Raw genomic sequence first — 19046 nt, forward strand, 5'->3', positions numbered from 1 at the left:
TAATACCTTGACACCCAAGTTATTTCCTAAACATCCATAATAAAAGAAAAATGGAACCGTGCAAAAGCAGTTCAAACACTCTGCTGACGACATTGAAAAAAAATAAAATTGAAGGAATTAATCAAGGGGTTGAATTGAAAAAGAACCAAAATTTAGCCTTCATAATTAAAAATAACATTTTTTTAATTATAGTTTTAGCTAAGATTTGATACTTTAAGGGGTTTCAAGTACTATCCGAATGGGTTCAGTGCCACTGGAAGGGGTTTTGGGTTTAAATTACGGCTAAAATTGAAAATTTTTATTAGGGGGCTAATCAAGGTTGCTAGGATATATAATGACACTTAAAAGCTTGGAATGCGCTTAAATTGATATGGACTGTAAAAGCAAATAGGCATTCATGATGTGCTTCGCTTTTCTCAATGGTAGAAAATCAAATTGTGTTAAGCGGTTGCATGGATCATATCACACACAAGATCAGGAGCCTAAATGAGCCAACTTAGGGTTCATTGTCTGAATAAGATTAAGCTTCTTTTCCAATTTTCCATGCCACTATAGAGGAAGAGATTCCTTTTTCCCAATGTAGAAAAACAGACTACACAGGTGCCATATATTTATCCTGAAGGCGACTTGAAACCACCTACTTCTAAACCATAAGCTGTGTTACCAGTTTTGCACACCACTCACATTTGCGTCATTTGACAGTTCGAATTCTTTTCAACATATGAACTTTTGCAGCTGTTAAAAGGGATTCATGTTGTCTGTTAAATTGAAGTGGCAGCATTATTTACTATGTGAACAATCCTCTTCAACTGCCATAATGACAAATTGGATTGTGTCCCTTGTGTTAATTTGATAAGGTAGAACTAAAAGATGGTCATAAGGCATTTTATGCAGACAACAGGTCTTCAGTTTGGACCCTTCTACTCTGATGAAGATATTCGGAATGGGAATGCTAGAAAATATAAGGCATATTGAGCACACAGCTGAGTGCCTAGTTGCACATAGGCTGTAGTTATGATCTTGACTCATTAGGCTACAAAGTTATCTATATGTATATATGCATGTGTACATATTTTTAGTTTCATCTATATTCATGAGGTTAGTGCTATTTAAGCTATTTGCAGACGTTTCATGGAGTCCATGAAGCAAGGACTAGAGTACAAATGGAGCTATCTGCTTTCAGATCTACAAAGGGTGATATAACAAGGTTCAAACTTCATGTTATGTGGCTACAGTTGCATTTTGGCATGGCTTTTCTGTAGCAGCATGTCAAAAGAATCTTCAAGATGGAGAATCAGAGTATACAAAAAAATTTTGGTGCTAGTTCAACTATATGGTATCCATTTCAAAATTTACATTCTCTGATACAATGTGTAACATACAAACCTCATATATCAGTGTTGAAAGATCTGACCGTAAAAGCTATCAGTTTCAAGCAAAGCATGAACTTACTCCGTCAATTAATCCCAACATGCAGGATCTTCTGATGGGTAGTACGTCTTTGTCCCTGAAGTTAGACATAGTAAACCATGCCAACTTCTAGCAAAGAAGTATGAGGCACGTTCAAAACTACCTCAGGCTCTCTACAGTTCTTGCACAGAAAAGCATACACAAAATCTATAGCAACTTTCTTGAAAAAGGATGATGATTTCTTTGCCTTTGCATGTGAATGCCCAAGAATATAGGTGACACCAGATTCTTTGGCTTCTAATATCTGTAGGGACTCATCTTTACAAAGAGAATTTTCCACTTGCCTGATACCAGATTTCATCACTTGAAGATTACATGAGCATTGCACCTTGTTTTCATCATTATTTGAGTCCATGAAAGTGTTATCTGGAGCATAAAAGGCTTCTCCATCTGAATTTATAAACTCTCTAGAGCATTCAGGAATAGGTTTCAGAGGACATCGTTCCTCTGCTTCTACAAATTGCAGCACACCGGAGATCAGTCTATTCTCAAAATTACAGTTTTCCTGTTGAAGATCCTTGTAACCATACCTCAGAATGCACCGGAACATGCCATACTCCTTCGGGCCAACCCTACTAACGAGCAACCTTTCCTTTCCACTAACATGGGGAACTTGAACAGATTTGACACAAACAAAAATTAGCACCTTGTGGAATGCAGGAAGATTAGTTACGAAGTGTCCGAAAACAGCCGGTACCCCAGCCACCAAATTAGTGTAAACAAGTCCAATTCCAGGGACCCGAACCATGCCAAGGCTAGGCCCTAAGCACACTATTCTATTAATTGAGACCTTGTTCTCAAAATCAAATTGGTGTTTCATCACTGTTCCATAGTTCCATATGTACATTACACCCATAAAGATTAGAGACAGCAGAAGCGGGATCCATCCACCTTCTGGGATCTTGCTAATGCATGCGGAAATGTAAATCAGCTCAATTGATCCAAAGAACATTAAAAATGCTAATGCATTAATTATCCTTGTCTTCCAGACGATTACCATCACCAGGGCCATCAAGCAAGTTGTCACAAACATTACAGTTGTGACTGCCAGCCCTAACAAATCCAACAACACAATCAAAGTTCATTCATGAGAATGTTAAGAATACCATAGAGATAGTGCTCAGATTGTTACCATATGCATGACCCATCATGTTTGTGTCCCTCAATCCAATTGTCACGGCTAAACAAAGGCACATCAACATCCAATTGACCTCTGGAATGTATATTTGCCCATATATTTTACTTGAAGTATGAACTATCTTGACGTGGGGAAAGCATTTCAGTGCACAGCACTGGCTTATAATGGAGAAGGTAGCTGAAATTACTGCCTGGCTTCCTACCACAGATACAAAACTGGCAACTATGAACACTGGCCAAAACACAGCTTCTACAGTGACCATATAGTAATGTCAATATAAGAGATAGGAAAGATAATACTAATGATTTGGGTACTGTAATATTAACGATTTGGGTACTATGTAACTTCTTGCCTGGTATGGATTTATAGAAACTTCTCTGAATGTCTTCACGGTGCTTAGAAAGGAATGCAGCCTCACCCATGTATGAAAGAACCAGAGAGGGATATACTAGGAATGTGAAGGCTACCTGGGATTCAATGCCAGTTACTCCAACATTAGTATTGAAATAAGATAGAACTAATAGTACATACCATTTTTAATAATTCAAGGCATTAACATTCAGTCAGTTCACCAGACTGAAAACTTACCTTTATTGAGAGAGGAGAGAAATGGCCCAGATTAGCAAACATCGCCTCTACACCTGAGAAATTTCCAGAGGAAACTAGTTTCCAGTAGATCTGTTTTGCAGCAAGTAAACCTCAATTACTGCATCGGGAGTTTAAAAGAGATACCTGTTATTGAAAGAACAACGCCTGCTAACGATACCCATCCTTCAATGCCTGTGTTTCTAAGGAACTTCAACATGTAAACTGGAGAAAGTGCATGAAATATACGCCGATTCCACTGAAATATGTTGTATATTCCAATGCCACTAATACACAGAAGCCATGCTGTAACAATTGGAGCAAACATGAAAGCAACTCTGTGTGTTCCGTGATGCTGGAGGGAGAAAAGCCCCACTAAGAGGACACAAGAGATTATAACAACATAATCTGAAAGAAAGAAATCAAAAAGATTTAATATGGTGATGCATGGTTACTTAAAAGGTTACATATTTGTATATACTATTTAGTAACCAAAGAAGTCAGACTTACTTTCATGGAGTTCGGTGATCTTAAGCTTAATCCCTGAGACTGCTGAAAGAACTGAAAGGAGAAATACAGGAGAATCTCTATTAGAATTATTATGGTCTCTTATTAACAGACTATAATTAAAGCAGATATGATATTGGAAAGACCAACAGTCAACAGATATTCATTGGAGTTCAACACATATTTGAACCTTTTTAACAAATTCTGAGAAAGGGAGAAAGAAACAAGAAATTACCTATATAGTATTCAATCAACATCCGAGAAAATTTGGGCAAAAATTAATATATTAAATATTATACATATTGTCAGGTAATGGAACTTGTCACAAAATAAACTTCATTGTGGAGGAGTTTTGATTACACAAAGATTCAGGCACCTGATATTGCAGGAGTGAGTACACCATCACCAATTGCCATACAGGTTCCAAATAGAACAAAAATCAATAACCCTTTGCGAAATCCTGGGTGCTTGTCAAAGAATAGTTTCAGAGCTGAACTCTGCCATGTATCTGTGGATCCTTTTGTCACAAAGTAAGACAATTTTTCATCTGTGATTTCTTCATTAGGTAGAATGCTTAATCTTGCATGACGGCAGAGAAGGGAGTACAAGGCAAAGGTACCACCTGCATCATTTGCAAAATATTGGCATTGAGAAACCGTCTTTCAAAATATTGGCAATAGTTATTGTCCTTGAAAGAAAACACTCTTCCAGAAAAATTATAGATTTTTCTACCATCATTGTGCCTAATTTATAAGATGTAAAGATCTATCACAAAATTACAAGAAGAATGAACCGCACACATTCTTGTTTTCAGTGTTAAAAAAGGTATATTTGCAGAGCTGAGCAACCCATTACATAGTGATTGGCAAGGTTGAGTGACCAGCATGATATTTTGAGTCATAAGATCAATCAGGTTATTTAGCAATCTGCAAGTACTCAAATGAAAACAAAAAAAGCTCTACCTTCACCATTGTCATCAGCCAGCATCACAATGAAAACATATTTGAAGAGAGCAACGAGAGTAAACGTCCAGAAAATGAAGGAAAGCACACCAAAAACCTCCTCATCATCCTCATGGAGGCTCAACTTTCCGGAGAAGGTGGTCTTGTAAACATAGAGAGGGGATGTACTGAGGTCACCATAAACCACTCCCAGACTTTGATAAGCCAACGTGAGCACAGTCGTACAGGATACCCTCTGCAAATTCTGATTCAAGACACAAAATTTTATACATATATATATATATATATATGACAAATTCAATGGTTTAGAAAGACCTGAGCAGGTTTATCAGTACTAAACAGTTTCTAAGAGTTCATGACCCTGTATTCAGCAGCTACGTTGAAGCTAATTTTATTTTACAGAGATTTGATGCTCTGTTCCTGATTTTTATTTATCTGTCTGTTTTATTGCTAAACAATGACAGAACAATGTTTATCTTTCTAAGGGTAAATCATTGAAGAACATTCTATAGAGATAAACCAAAAGACTGATTGAAATCCTCAACTTTATTCACGGCAGTAGTTATTACTTATACAAGTACAAGCAGCTAGATAAATACAAGTACAAGACAGAATTATCTATTAAACTGGAAGCCCTATTCTTAAGGAAGACCAATCAGCTGAAACAAGAGTTCAAGTTTTGAAAACATTTGAATACAGCAGTTGCACAAGATACATCTCTTACATGCCCCCTCAAGATGAGCCGCGATCAAAGAGGCCAATCTTGGAGCAGAGCAATTGAAAACGAGCTGTAGACAAAGGTTTGGTCAGAAGATCAGCAAGTTGATCCATAGAGGAGACATGGGCGACCCGGAGCATACCAGATTGTACCTGATCCCGGATGAAGTGATAATCAACAGCCACATGCTTCATGCGAGAGTGAAAAACAGGGTTGGAGCTAAGTTGTGTGGCACCCACGTTATCACAATATATTACAGGCATAGCAGAAATTGGAAAACCAAGTTCAGACAGAAGAGAGCACACCCAACTAAGTTCAGCAGAAGTAGCCGCCACAGAGCGATACTCGGCTTCGGTAGATGATCGAGCAACAGTGGATTGCTTTTTAGAACTCCAAGAAATCAGATTCTTACCCAAATACACAAGATAAGCACCAGTGGAAGAGTAATCGTCGCGGTTACCAGCCCAGTCGGCGTCTGAAAATGCATGAAGGGTGTCCGAAAAACTATGAAGAGACATGGGTGAACTGCGGTGAAGAAGAAGGCCTTTGGACATGGTACCACTGAGATAACGCAAGATGCGTTTCACAAGAGCCCAATGTTCCGTAGTAGGGCGGTGCATGAATTGGGACATCTTGTTGACTGCGTAGGAGATATCAGGCCGAGTGAGAGAGAGATACTGTAGACTCCCAACAGTGGCACGATACTGAGTGGGGTCAGGAAGAAGAGTGCCATGAGCAAGAGAAATTGTAGAAGAACTAGTAGGCAATGGCGTGAGGACCGGTTTAGCACCTTGCATGTTCGTGCGTTGCAGCAAGTCATCAATATAACCTTTCTGTGAAAGTAAAAGACCATGAGAATGAGGAAGAACCTCAACACCCAAAAAATAAGATAAAGACCCAAGGTCTTTGAGAGAGAAGCGGCCAGCTAAGGAAGCAACAAACTCTGTGACAGCTGCAACATTGTTACCCGTTAGGATAATGTCATCCACATACACCAATAAATAAAGAATGGAGCCAGAGCAATTATATATGAAAAGAGATGTGTCTGAATGAGAGTTGCGAAACCCAGATTGTAAGAGAAATTGGCGCAACTCATGGTACCAGGCACGTGGGGCTTGCTTGAGACCATAAATGGCTTTGTGGAGCTTGCAAACATGGGTTGGACGATCCGGGTCCACGAAACCTGGTGGTTGTGCCATGAAAACAGTTTCGTGGAGGTGACCCTGCAAGAAAGCGTTGTTGATATCCAGTTGCCGAAGTGACCACCCATTACTTACAGCAATACTAAGAACCAATCGAACAGTAGTGGGCTTAATAACTGGACTGAAGGTCTCATGAAAATCCACACCGGGCCGTTGATGAAAGCCTTTAGCTACAAGACGAGCCTTGTACCTGTCAATAGAACCGTCAGAAAGCCTTTTAATGCGGAAAACCCATTTGCAACCTACCAAATTGGAAATACCGGCAGAAGGAACAAGCTCCCATGTTCCATTACAAACAAGTGCATTGTACTCTTCAGACATGGCTTGACGCCAGTTAGGATCTTTGATGGCTTGAGTGATAGAGGTGGGTTCAAGGATAGGTGATGGTGACTTAATGGCATGAAGATTGAGTTTTTGAACTGGTTTAACAATGTTGTTTTTGGCTCGGGTAAGCATAGGGTGGCGGGTGGGAGGTGGTGGCGGTGGGACATGGGTTTGCAGGGCAGGTGGGGTGGGCTCGGTTTGTGGCAGATGAGGGGTGGTCGCGGTTTGTGGCAGAGGGGGGGTGGTCGCGGTTTGTGGCAGAGGGGGGGTGGTCACGGTCTGTGGTATGGGTGTGGTGATCTGGGTGTGTGGCATGGGTGGGATGGGCTCGGTTTGTAGTATGAGTGATGTGGGCTCGGTGTGGGTTTGTGGTATTGGAGAGATGGAGATAGGATTGTGCAGTAATGGTGCAGTGGATAGAGAGTGTGACTGACCTGTAGAAGAGAGCAGCTCCTGAGGGCGGTCCACTGAAGACGTGGTGGTGACCAGCGACGGGGTAGTAGGGACGGGAATGGGAATGACAGGTGGAAACCATTGGGCTGGATTGGTGGTGGCTAAATGGGAGGGGTTAGTAGGGAGTGATGTATATGGAAAATTAGTTTCAACAAATTGGACATGGCGAGACACATATGTTTTGGAGGTGGAGAGATTGAAACAGATGTAAGCACTTTGGGATAGAGAGTATCCCAAAAATACACAAGGTTGGGATTTAGGTTCCAATTTATGAGATGTATATGGTCGAAGCCATGGGTAACATAGGCAGCCGAAAACCTTCAACTTGGAATAGTTAGGACTCTTTTGAAAAATTGCTTCATATGGAGATTTAAAGTTAAGTCCAGGAGTGGGCATTCTATTAATTAAATAAACAGCAGTGGCAAGGGCATGGGGCCAAAAAGTGGTGGGAATAGATGCATGAGAAAGGAGAGACAGACCAGTTTCCACAATATGTCTGTGTCTTCTTTCTGAGTATCCATTGTGTTCTGGAGTATGAGGTGGTGTGGTTAAGTGAGTGATGCCATGGTGGGATAAAAAATTTTTAAGACCGATATACTCTCCCCCATTGTCTGAATAAAGAGTGATTATTTTTTGTTTGAAGAAATGTTCGACAAGAGGTTTATATTTTTGAAAAATGTCATGCACATCTGATTTTCGTTTGAGAGGATAGAACCATATATATTTGGTAAAATGATCAACAAATATCACATAATACTTAAAACCATCTTGTGACAAAATTGGGGAGGTCCATACATCAGAAAAGATTATTTCCAATGGTTTAGTAGAGACAAGTGAAGAATTTGAAAAAGATAACTTATGACTTTTATTAATATGACAAGCATTACATGAGAATTCTTTTGGCATGGGAGAAGAAGATTGTAAATGATAATTGGAAATAATAAATTTTAAAATAGGAGAGGCTGGATGACCAAGGCGATGATGCCAATTTGAAGAAGTAGTTTTGATGTGGGAGAGTGCAAAGATTGGGGAAGTGACAGGAGGGGAGGATGCTGGCCATTCATACACGCCTGCGTTGGTACCGCCGGTCAGGAGAATGCTTCCTGTGCTAAGGTCCTTCACATGAAAACAAGAGGGTAAGAATTCAACAGAAGTATTATTTGAGGAGCAAAATTGAGAAATAGAGATTAAATTCTTTTGCATGTTAGGGACACAAAGAACATCATTCAAAGTGAAGGAATGGTTTGTTGAGGAGAGGGAGAGGGAGCCAGTGTGAGAGATAGAGAGATTGGTACCATCACCGATCATAACATCATCAGAACCATGATATGGAGTGTGAAGAGACAGGTTACTCAGGTCTGTAGTAACATGGTGGGATGCTCCACTGTCGAGTAGCCAATTTGGTTTGGTGTTAGAGCTTGCTGCAAATTGAGCCTGAGGTTGCCATGGTCTGGTATTGGCCGGAGATCCAGCAGCAGAGGAGGATTGAACAGCCACAAATTGAAAGGATGGGCAACGCTTGGCAGTATGACCTTGAACACCACAGACTTGACAGTAGCCTTGATATGGGCGTGGTGGAGGCCGATTGTTGTTGCGGTTTGAGGGGCTAGAGGTAGAAGATGGCCGCCAATTTTGAGAGGGTGGACGCCAAGTGGTTGGACCTGGATGAGAGGAGGTATGGGAGTTGGGACGCCAAGTGTTGCCGGAATGGTTGGGCCGCCAATTGTTGGTGGGGAAGGATGTCCGATTGGCAGGATTGGCTGTAATGGGGTGGGGAAGCTCGGGCTTGGAGTGAACAGGAAGTGAAGCTTCAAAGGAGAGCAGCTTTTCATGAAGCTCCTCAAACGAGATTGGGTTGTCACGAGCCTGAACAGCCCGGACAAGTTCTTTGTATTCGTCTCCAAGGCCATCTAGAATTTTTTCAGTGAGGTCTTCTGCATCCATTGGGGCACCGAGTATAGCAAGCTCATCTGAACGGGCTTTGATGGAATGAAGAAAGTCAGTGATAGTCATAGTGCCTTTGTTGGGATTTTTCAGAAGATTTTTGACTTGCTTGATGCGGCCACGAGTTGGTTTGGCATAGGTGTTGGAGAGGGTGTTCCAAGCTTCCCTGGAGGTGGTGGCACGAGCAACAAATGAAATAAGAGTTGGAGAAAGAGAGCCAATGATGGCATTCAGAATTAATTTGTCTTGGCGTACCCAAGTGCGATAGGCTGGATTGGGGGTGGTGACAGTGTCGGTGGTGAGAGTTTGGGGAGGACAGGGTGTCGTACCATCAATATACCCCATAAGATCATAGCCAACAAACAAGGATTCAAATTGAATTTTCCAAGAAAGATAATTTGTGGAGGTGAGTTTGATGGGAGTTTGAGCAGCTGTGTTTATGGTGAGGAGTTGATGATTGTTGGAGGTGAGAATGGCGTGAGGTGTTGCCATTTGAGTTTGAAAAAAAAAGATATTAGCAGGGGAGAGATTTTATGGCTCTGATACCATATAGAGATAAACCAAAAGACTGATTGAAATCCTCAACTTTATTCACGGCAGTAGTTATTACTTATACAAGTACAAGCAGCTAGATAAATACAAGTACAAGACAGAATTATCTATTAAACTGGAAGCCCTATTCTTAAGGAAGACCAATCAGCTGAAACAAGAGTTCAAGTTTTGAAAACATTTGAATACAGCAGTTGCACAAGATACATCTCTTACACATTCACACTACTCCTTAAAAAAAACTACAAAGAAAAAAACTTTTAAAGCCAACAAAATGTAAATGCCATTGACAAAACTGCAAAAATGCGCTCTATATGCAAAAATTTTGAGCAATCTAATTTACCCAGAAACCAGAAATTAAAAAATCCAAAAATAGGAACCCCCCATAGATAGGAAACCATAGAAGCTGCATGCTCCAGATGCACATTTAATACATATAAAATGTTCAGAACCTCATTCAATTTAAAGGAGGAGCATTTTACTCAAAACTATCTGTCTAATAAGTAAGAAACCTTCCAAAAATGCCTGACATTCATAAGCCTATTAAGCACACAAGACAATAAAAAATAATAATCACATAACAATGACATGATAAAAGCAAACAGCAAATAATAGAAAGAATAAGATAAAAACAGTTATGGCTGACAGGAAATAATGCTAAATGCTTCGTTCAGAGGACAGGGAAAGAAGAATACCCGTCGAGATATTCCCTGTTCAACTAAATCTGCAGAGGGGTTCATGGTATAGAGAGAGAGAGAGAGATGGGCAGAGCAAGAGAAGTGACTGAGGGGGAAGAAAGGCTGAGAAAGAGTTTATATAGAGAGAGAGAGAGAGAGAGAGAGAGAGAGAGAGAGAGAGAGAGAGAGACAGAGAGACAGAGAGACAGAGAGAGACAGAGAGAGTAGAGAATGTAAGTGCAGTAAGTAGTACAGAGGCAAGTGATGTGTTGTGTGTCCAAACTCCAAAGAGGTTGCTAAAGGCATTCAATGCTCTTTTGCCTCTCTTCAACTTAATAGTTTCGTTGACCCAAAAAAAAAAAAAAAAAACTTATTAGTTTCGTATCTTTAATCTTTCCTCCCATATTGTATTTTACCCCCTTTCCTGACTTAAATATATACCCACTACAACCCCATCCAAACATACAAAATAAGCTGATCAAGATTTAACAATTAGGCAGTGAGTATATTTGTCTCAGTTTTTTATTAATCATTTATAATGGGTTTTAGCTTAACACATTATTTAGGACCTTTGCAATTATTTACAAATTCCAATTATATGAAGCTTTTTTACATTTTACCCACCTAAATTTTGGGGTCGATCTCACTTCACCATCTAAAAAAAAATTGTGCCAGTTTACCACCTGATTTAAAATTTGTTACAATGTACCATCTCTGTCTCATTTTGTATAAATTTTTATTAAAAATAAAGGTGTTTTAATCTTTTTTAAATTCCTATTGTTAGAATAAAATTGATTTTTTTTTTATCCACTTTGACACAATAGAAACTAACTTGAAAATACCAAAACACATTTTTTTTTAACAAAAATTTATACAAAATGAGATAGAGGTGATACATTGCAACAAATTTTTAATTCAGGTGGTAAACTGGCACAATTTATTTTTTTAGATAATGAAGTAAGATCGACCGCAAAGTTTACGTGTGTAAAGTGTAATAAAGTTTTATACGAAGGTAGGTTGATTTTAGTCAAGGCATATAGACACTTGATTTGACTGACAAACGGCCGTCAAGATCACATGGTGTGTAGAGTTTAAGGTTAGGTTGCAATACTTTCCTACTTAATCTCTAATAGTCCAAGAAAAGGATGTGAAATAAGGTTATTGAAACTTAACAACACTCTCATTTCTCAGCATGAATTGGATCAATAACCAACTTCCTGTTGAATTCATATATGAATTCTTAGGCACCCCTATTGAACCCAAGTTTGACTGACCAAAAGCTGGCATGGACTCTAGCAAATTAGGTAAGCATCTTCTAAAAATGGGCATCCTACCATGCTTTTCGATGAAACCTAGTGCCATTTAACATACTAGTCATGCGAAAAGTGCCCAAGCCATCAAGTGAAACCTTGCATATATGCACCATGACCTAATTAACTTATCTAAATAGTTTTAATATAGGTGATATTGATCAAAAGGCCAAATGGAAACTGTAAAGGACCAAATTCAAATTAGTTTTGCTTTTTGCTCTATCTTATGAGAAAATTATACTTAGCACGGAAATTTTTTGAGATACACAAACTTAAATAAGTTAGCATTTTAGATGTAATAATGTGGCCAAAAATAAAAAAGATGTAATAAAGAGAGTAGCAGATAATGAGCATATCTAACATGTTGGCCGTCGTTAAATTCTGAAAGGAACTCGAAGATACAACTTGTAGTCATCATTGATGTGCATTATCTGCCAATAGCATAAGATGCCAAGACACGAGTTTAATTCATTACCAAAATAGAAAGAAAAAAGAGATATGATGCTGACTGTCATTGATCATTCAACTCTCTCTCTCTCTCTCTCTCTCTCTCTCTCTCTCACACACACACACACAAGTTAAATCCAATGTTGACTAATTTAGGAAGATGATCAACTAGCTTACACTGTGCACAGCCAGAGGTTACCCTGTGGACAAAACATTTTAATTGTAAATTGTCCTAGAATTAATTTGATGAACTGAAGATATCTCTACCTTAACAACCAAATCGGCAAATCTGAAGACTTAATTTGTTCGTATTGTTGAATTCCCAAAAGGCCAAAAGAAATGGGTTCCAGCCGTACAATTATCACATTACAAATTATGGGCAAATTGATTGTTTATGGCTTTGGACTAATGAAGATGAAAGATATTTAAGAAGTAAGATTCTAACTAGTCATCATCTGCGTATATGTCGGCCTCGACTCCACAACAACCATATCTCTTGTTAATTAATTTGTTTGTTTCTCGCAGCATTATTGGCTTCCAACCGTGCAACGTTTTAATGATTATTAGTACATTGCATGAGAATTGAGAAGAGTACAAATGAACAAGCCTACAAGGATGTTAGGTATGCTCTCTACGTCTAACATTTAAAGCTCCCTTAATAAGTGGGATATATGTGTGTCCCCCTCATTTGACTAGCTGATTCAATTATATATGAAGATTGGGAGGCCACTTGGAGAAGTTGATCATAAGATCACACTAGCTTGGATTATCTTCTAGTTGCTTTCATGGACAAAAAAAGGTAAGCCATTTGCTCCTCCCACATATGTGCTAAGCTTCAATGGATTCTTCTATCTATTCTAGTCTAGGGTACCCATCACTCACCATCAGACCTCGTCCCATTCCCACGTGCAAATGTCTTGATCCAGCAATATCAGGACACCATATTTCGTTTTTGGTTTCTTATTAGGGATAATTCTAATATGCCAAGGATAATTAGTGAACACAATATATGGGCAAAGGAGCAAAGGATCCAAATTACTTGTAGCCCTCCTTCATCAAAGAGCCAATGTATTGGGCCTTGGCATAGGCCTGTTGAGGTCAGGAAACAGCAGGCTGCAACTAGACCCCCCATAAATAGATCATGGACAGTGGACACAACCAAGTCTTAATAAATGGAGATGGGACATTATCAGCATCGAGTAAAAAATGTCTGTCCTTCACTCAAATGTCACATGCAAATTTATTCATTTATGAATGGACAAGGCACATTTCGATATCAAGTAAACCATGTCCTTCACCTTCACGTTGGCTTTCAAAACAAAGCATAGCACTCAAATGCTTATGCCAGAAAAGGCATCATCACTTCTGGCATGTGTGATATGTGATTCATTCAAACAGAACCACGTATTTTCTGTCCATAAAACAATTCGCGACCCGGAAATCAAGAAATCATATCCAAACAAAAGGCTCTGTTTATAATAAGTAATTTTCACTGACCTGCAACTGACTCCCAAGTAATCAAATAGGGGATGGGAAACTCTAGTTAAACTCTCTGACAACAAACCAACTCAACTGTGAAAAAACACACAACCATCAACCTGCAAACAGGACCCAAAAGTCTGACCCAATTTTGACAAAGACACCAATTGAAGGACTCATTGACCCACAACATTCCAGCCCGTAAACCATGGTCCAATAACTTTCACCACCATGAGTATACCAATACATTGGTGGAAATGAGGCCAGCCAAACTAACCCCATCATAATCTCAAGTATATAACTAAGAGAACATCCATCTCATCAAGTTGAGGAAGAAGGCTCCTCATCCTTCTTCTCTGCATCTGCTTTTACTGAATCGCTTTTAGTGTCTTTCTTCTCCTCCTTGGCTGCAGCAGGTGCCTCTTCCGCAGCTTTCTCCTCGGTCTCTTTCTCCTTAACACTCAAGTTCTCGAGAAGCCCAGCAGCTTCAGTAGCATCTTTGTTTTCCTCTTTCGTTTGGGATTCAGCAACTTCTTGAAACTTTTCCATGAAGGATTTGTTATCTGATACAGAACACAAACAACCAAATATCAATAAACTACACAGAATATGAACTGACACATGAATGTGGCATTTCATGAAGATGCTTGGGATCTAGTAGCAGTGTGTTATAAACAATCGCTGTAGTTGAAATTTGAATACAATCACTAAAATCTTAACAACCTATTCTATTTGACTTAATATGGTCCAATGCTGACTTCAAAATCACTAAATTCCATCCCTCTTCAATTAGTTGTGCAAAATCAGAACAAATAAACCAAAAGATTTATGTATTCTTAGACACGTTACAACTTACAAGATATAAGTAGAGTTTTGAAATAGTAAGTACACTTTAGAGCTTAATCAAGCACAACTTACAATATAAGCAGAACCTATGAGTTATTTTATAACGAACAGAAACAAGGAGTTTTTAATGTTAACCAATATGTATTCTTTCAAAAATTTCAGAACAGAATGGGAAACATGGTTTATACGTATTAACTCACTACCGCAGATAAGTCTACATTATGAAGCAGCACTGCTTGAGTAATCAAAGCACATTAAATATATGATTAATCATCAACAGAACACAACTCAAAAGTGACTTCCATTTCAAGTTTCTGCAAATTATTCCCACATGACAATGAACAAAAAATATCATTCATACAAAAAGGCTAGACCTACATTCAATGGTATAAAATCTTGTAATGTCATTAGATACCAATTGCAAGCTTAAGCAAGTCACATCCTAACATAGGTGGTGTGCCACTTATGTATTTAAAAATATCCACCCAGTACATCTTTTCAAAGTTACCATATCTATACTAGAATTTTGGTTGTGTTACAGTCACTTTTGGACAGCATCAAAAAGTACATTGTCATATAATATCTAATATAATATATATATGTGTGTGTGTGTGTGTGTGTATATATCCCTTGTAATTCATCAAAAGTTTGTTCATCACATGCATTGAGTAAATATACATATCCCTGTATTCATTAGAAATTAACATTTAAATGATAAAAGTGGCGAATGGGAATGGGAATCAGTAATGAAATTCATTCCTCGGTATGATGCACACAATCAGCTAGCTTATCTCCAAAATATTCAAAACTTAACCATAAAAATGACAAAGAATTTATCTTGCAACATTATAAGCAAATAAATTTTATTAAATTTGTGTATTTCATAAGTCCAAAAACATATTTCATGTAAATTCCTAGTTTCTCCATTGAAAAAATTGTGCAACCCTTATCTATGTACATAAAAGAAAGACAATGCAATATGGTTGCATAATCAATTGTAGCATCCAACGGCTATTTGTCTAAAAACTGATCACTTAAAGATGCAGATAAACAATACTCACTCTCAATTGATGCGAATCTAATGCAGAAAAGCTCATCCTTCAATTCGCCATCAGCAAAGTCAGTCGCGTGCCAAACACATGACTTCTCATTCCCAGAGTGCTCCTGGACCGACATTGTCGGTATAACTGCAAAGAGCACGCATAGAAATTCAAAACCATAAACCCTATAAAACTAAGATTTATACGCTAAATAAGTAGATATAATATGAAGAACTCACTGAGGTGATTGGCGCAGATCTTTAGGGTTTTGGACTGTCGCATAACAAGGCGAACCTTGCCCGACTCTTTGTGCTTGAGAAGCTTGACAGTACCAGCACCTCGTTCTTTCCATTGATTTCCGTCTTTATCAAAACGATATAGCTTCGCTCTCCTAAAAACAATCAGAAATAAAAAATAAAATAAAAAGTGAAAGTGAGCGAATCAACGCCAAACCCTAGATTTTGCAAATCTGAGAAACCCTAGTATTCAATGAGAAACGAATCAGAGAAAGAGAAACATACAGATCGAGGATGGCATCTTCGTCTTCTTCACCGGTGGTGACGGCGACCTCCTCGAGCTGGACGATCGGAGCAACCTGAGCTCCGGTGTCTTCATCGTCGGCGGCGTGGGCCTCCTCGTCGTCTCTGTGCTCGGGATCGGCGCTCGACATATTTAGCGAGAGAAAGAAACTAGTAGAAGGAGTAGTGGAGACTGGAGAGAGGGATTTGTGAGAGAATTGGGAAGCCTGGGATGCGAAGATATCAGGGAAACTAGGTTTATATAGTAGCAGGAGTGAGATCGTGAGGTTTACGCTGAGCGTCAGTTCGCGCAGGGTTTTTTTTTTTCTAATTGTTTTTTATTTTTTTTCCTTTTTCTTATAATTTTTGGCTCCCAAAGATTAAACGGTGATTCCGATTAAAAAATAAAACGGCGGCGATTATTGCAGTTTAATTTAAAATAAGTGTAAAAAAGAGAGATGATAAATAGTTATAGAAAATTATAATTAAATATCAAATTTCAATAATTTTTTTGTATATCATGAATACCATATAATATTTCAATTGAACTATCAAATTTAAATGTAGTTTTTAGATTAGGTCACAAATATGTTGGCCCCTTTGATTTGAGCTTTTTTTATTTAACATTTTTATCCTTTGGCCCACATATGATGAGTGTTAGTTAAAATTTATAAAGTTTTGACAAAATTGTCTTTGAGGCTTTTATATTATTTTGAAAATTTGCTAATTTAATCTCAACTTCACATTTAGTTGTGATTGTACGATACTCACAACTTCAAATTTAGTTGTGACTAAACGATAGTCACATCTAAGTTGTGAGACAGTCACAGTTAAGTTGTGACTTAATTGAATTTTTTTAGAGAAATTATACTACAATATAGTATAAATAGAGGTCAAAACAATATTTTTACTCAAAATAATATATAGTATAGTGGTGTAAGTTGTCTCTTTCAATTTACCAAGACAGTCACAATTAAGTTGTGACTGGATTGATTTTTTTATTTTTTATAATACAATATAGTATAAATTAATGTAATATTTGTGATGTAATATTATTTTTATTTTTTTTATTGTAGTGGCATGTGATGTAATATTTGTAAATTCTAATACTTTTTACTTTATTAATTTGTTTGACTTTTCAACTAGTACTTAATCTAAAATGCTATTTAATTTTGATATATAAACTAAAAAGTTATTAAAATTTAATAGTTAAAATTAATGAACCTAAATAGCTACTGTGGTGAATTAATCTGAAATTAATGTGATAAGGGAAAAAAAAACTTATTGGGAAAGAAGTTGACTAAAACTTAGAGGTAAAAATATTCCATTAATTTTTAAGAAAAATGACCAATAGGCTGATTGTGTGTGACACTGTGACGTTAGTGTACACAAAAACCGTCTAATGAAAAATGTTTTTTTTTAAGTCATGAGTAAAACAAAAAGTAACCAATTGACCGACTATGTGTGATGTCATGCACTGAAACCGTCAAATGAAAAATGTTTTATCCGTATTTACGAGTGAAAACCAAAACTTTTAATAGTAAATTTATTATTTTTCTTTCTCATTAAATATTTTAATTTGGTCTTTTATATTCCTAATTTTAATCATGTTAATCTTATAGTTTTGAAATTGCATCAATTTACACACTTTGTTGTGTTTATTAATTAACGTTAAACTAAAATGTATGATCTTTCATTTCCCAGTCTACTCAACGAATCTTTTATAAAAGAAGTTAGATTGCATGCTGGAAACATACTTAGAAATTTGTCTAAGTGACATGGGATCATAAGTAGATCTTAAGTTCAATTTCGTATTAACCAAAAGAGACCTAAAACAACTACAGAGGTCCGCCATTGATCCACTCATTATAACGATATAGTTGGAATAGACAGACCCATGCATTGATCTACATGTTCTATTTGCAAATATGCAATCATGGGGAGCCGAATTCTCGTAGCAAACAAAAAGAAAAAAAAATGAGAAACAGGATTTTGAATTGCACTTGGTGAGTAAAAATTGGTAATTTCCAAATGGCTTAATTATCGATTTACCACCCAAAACTGTAACTCATTCCCACTTTACCACCTGAAAGTTTTTTTGTCCTAGATTACCACCTGTAACTTACATCCGTGTCCCATTTTACCTTGTTCCGTCAACAATTCCGTTAATGCTGACGATCTGGCCGCTAATGCTGACGTGGCGCGCTAGATGTGCGCCACGTGTCACATTTTTTTTTTATTTTTTTGCATTTTTTTATTTTTTTATTTTTATAAACTTTGAAAATTAATTAAAAATAGCTCCGAACTCAGAAAAATACAAAAAAAATTCCTACGGACTCGTCTTGACTAGCACTAATTTACTATAAGGTTAAATTACCAATTTACCCTCTAAAAATTTTCAAAAAAATTAGAAAGTCCAATTTATTTCTAAAAAATTAAAATAAATTTTCCTCTATTAAATAAATTCTAGAATTTTCGTAAACTCTTGGACAAATTCTCAAAAATATTTTGAAAAATTACCAAAAGCTTGTTTTAGAGAATTATTTCGAGACTTTACAGAAATTTTAGAAATTTTCTAGAATTTATTTTATAGAGAATTTTATTTTTCTCTAAGACCGAGAGGTCTTTTGGGTAGCAAGTGTTCACGAGAAAGGTATTGTTAGTTTTTAGAAGACTAACGGTGCAGACCTCATATTTTTTGGAGTTCGGGAGATTATTCTATGAATTTTCAAAGAGTCTAGAGTATTTTAATTTTTTAGAAATAAATTTGGACTTTCCAAATTTTTTGGAAATTTTTAGAGGGAAAATTGGCATTTTGACCCCATAGTAAATTAATACTAGTTAAGACAAGTCGGTAGGAATTTTCCGTGTATTTTT

General features: G+C 37.4%; 2 protein-coding genes across 2 annotated transcripts; both read right to left on the reverse strand.

Moving 5' to 3' along the window:
- Positions 1 to 1218: 1218 nt before the first annotated feature.
- LOC147296349 (potassium transporter 1) lies at positions 1219 to 10657 on the reverse strand. Its single transcript, XM_086234620.1, has 9 exons — positions 10548 to 10657; positions 4663 to 4906; positions 4077 to 4322; positions 3704 to 3754; positions 3341 to 3601; positions 3197 to 3249; positions 2961 to 3075; positions 2603 to 2857; positions 1219 to 2523 (listed from the first exon to the last, which is right to left on the reverse strand). Exons 1-9 carry the CDS (start codon positions 10590 to 10592, stop codon positions 1514 to 1516), a joined length of 2280 nt encoding a protein of 759 aa, XP_086090746.1. The 5' UTR covers positions 10593 to 10657; the 3' UTR covers positions 1219 to 1513.
- A 3083-nt stretch (positions 10658 to 13740) lies between these two features.
- Positions 13741 to 16473, reverse strand: LOC147296350 (ran-binding protein 1 homolog b-like). The gene is made up of 4 exons (XM_086246729.1): positions 16173 to 16473; positions 15891 to 16042; positions 15673 to 15798; positions 13741 to 14328 (listed from the first exon to the last, which is right to left on the reverse strand). The coding sequence occupies exons 1-4, from the start codon at positions 16319 to 16321 to the stop codon at positions 14087 to 14089; spliced, it is 669 nt and encodes a 222-aa protein (XP_086102855.1). The 5' UTR covers positions 16322 to 16473; the 3' UTR covers positions 13741 to 14086.
- Between the last annotated feature and the right edge of the window lie 2573 nt (positions 16474 to 19046).

This window comes from Dryas octopetala, chromosome 1, assembly GCF_963921425.1.
Source record: "Dryas octopetala chromosome 1, drDryOcto1.1, whole genome shotgun sequence".
Taxonomy (NCBI): Eukaryota; Viridiplantae; Streptophyta; class Magnoliopsida; order Rosales; family Rosaceae; genus Dryas; species Dryas octopetala.

Coding starts and splice junctions, on each gene's coding strand:
- LOC147296349 (XM_086234620.1), bottom strand. CDS start 10,592: ATGAACCCCTCTGCAGATTTAGTTGAACAGGGAATATCTCGACGG. Junction 3,602..3,703: donor GATCACCGAACTCCATGAAA/GTAAGTCTGACT, acceptor TCTTTCTTTCAG/ATTATGTTGTTATAATCTCT. Junction 2,858..2,960: donor TTTCTATAAATCCATACCAG/GCAAGAAGTTAC, acceptor TGGTCACTGTAG/AAGCTGTGTTTTGGCCAGTG.
- LOC147296350 (XM_086246729.1), bottom strand. CDS start 16,321: ATGTCGAGCGCCGATCCCGAGCACAGAGACGACGAGGAGGCCCACGCC. Junction 16,043..16,172: donor GAAGATGCCATCCTCGATCT/GTATGTTTCTCT, acceptor GATTGTTTTTAG/GAGAGCGAAGCTATATCGTT. Junction 14,329..15,672: donor TAGATTCGCATCAATTGAGA/GTGAGTATTGTT, acceptor GTTCTGTATCAG/ATAACAAATCCTTCATGGAA.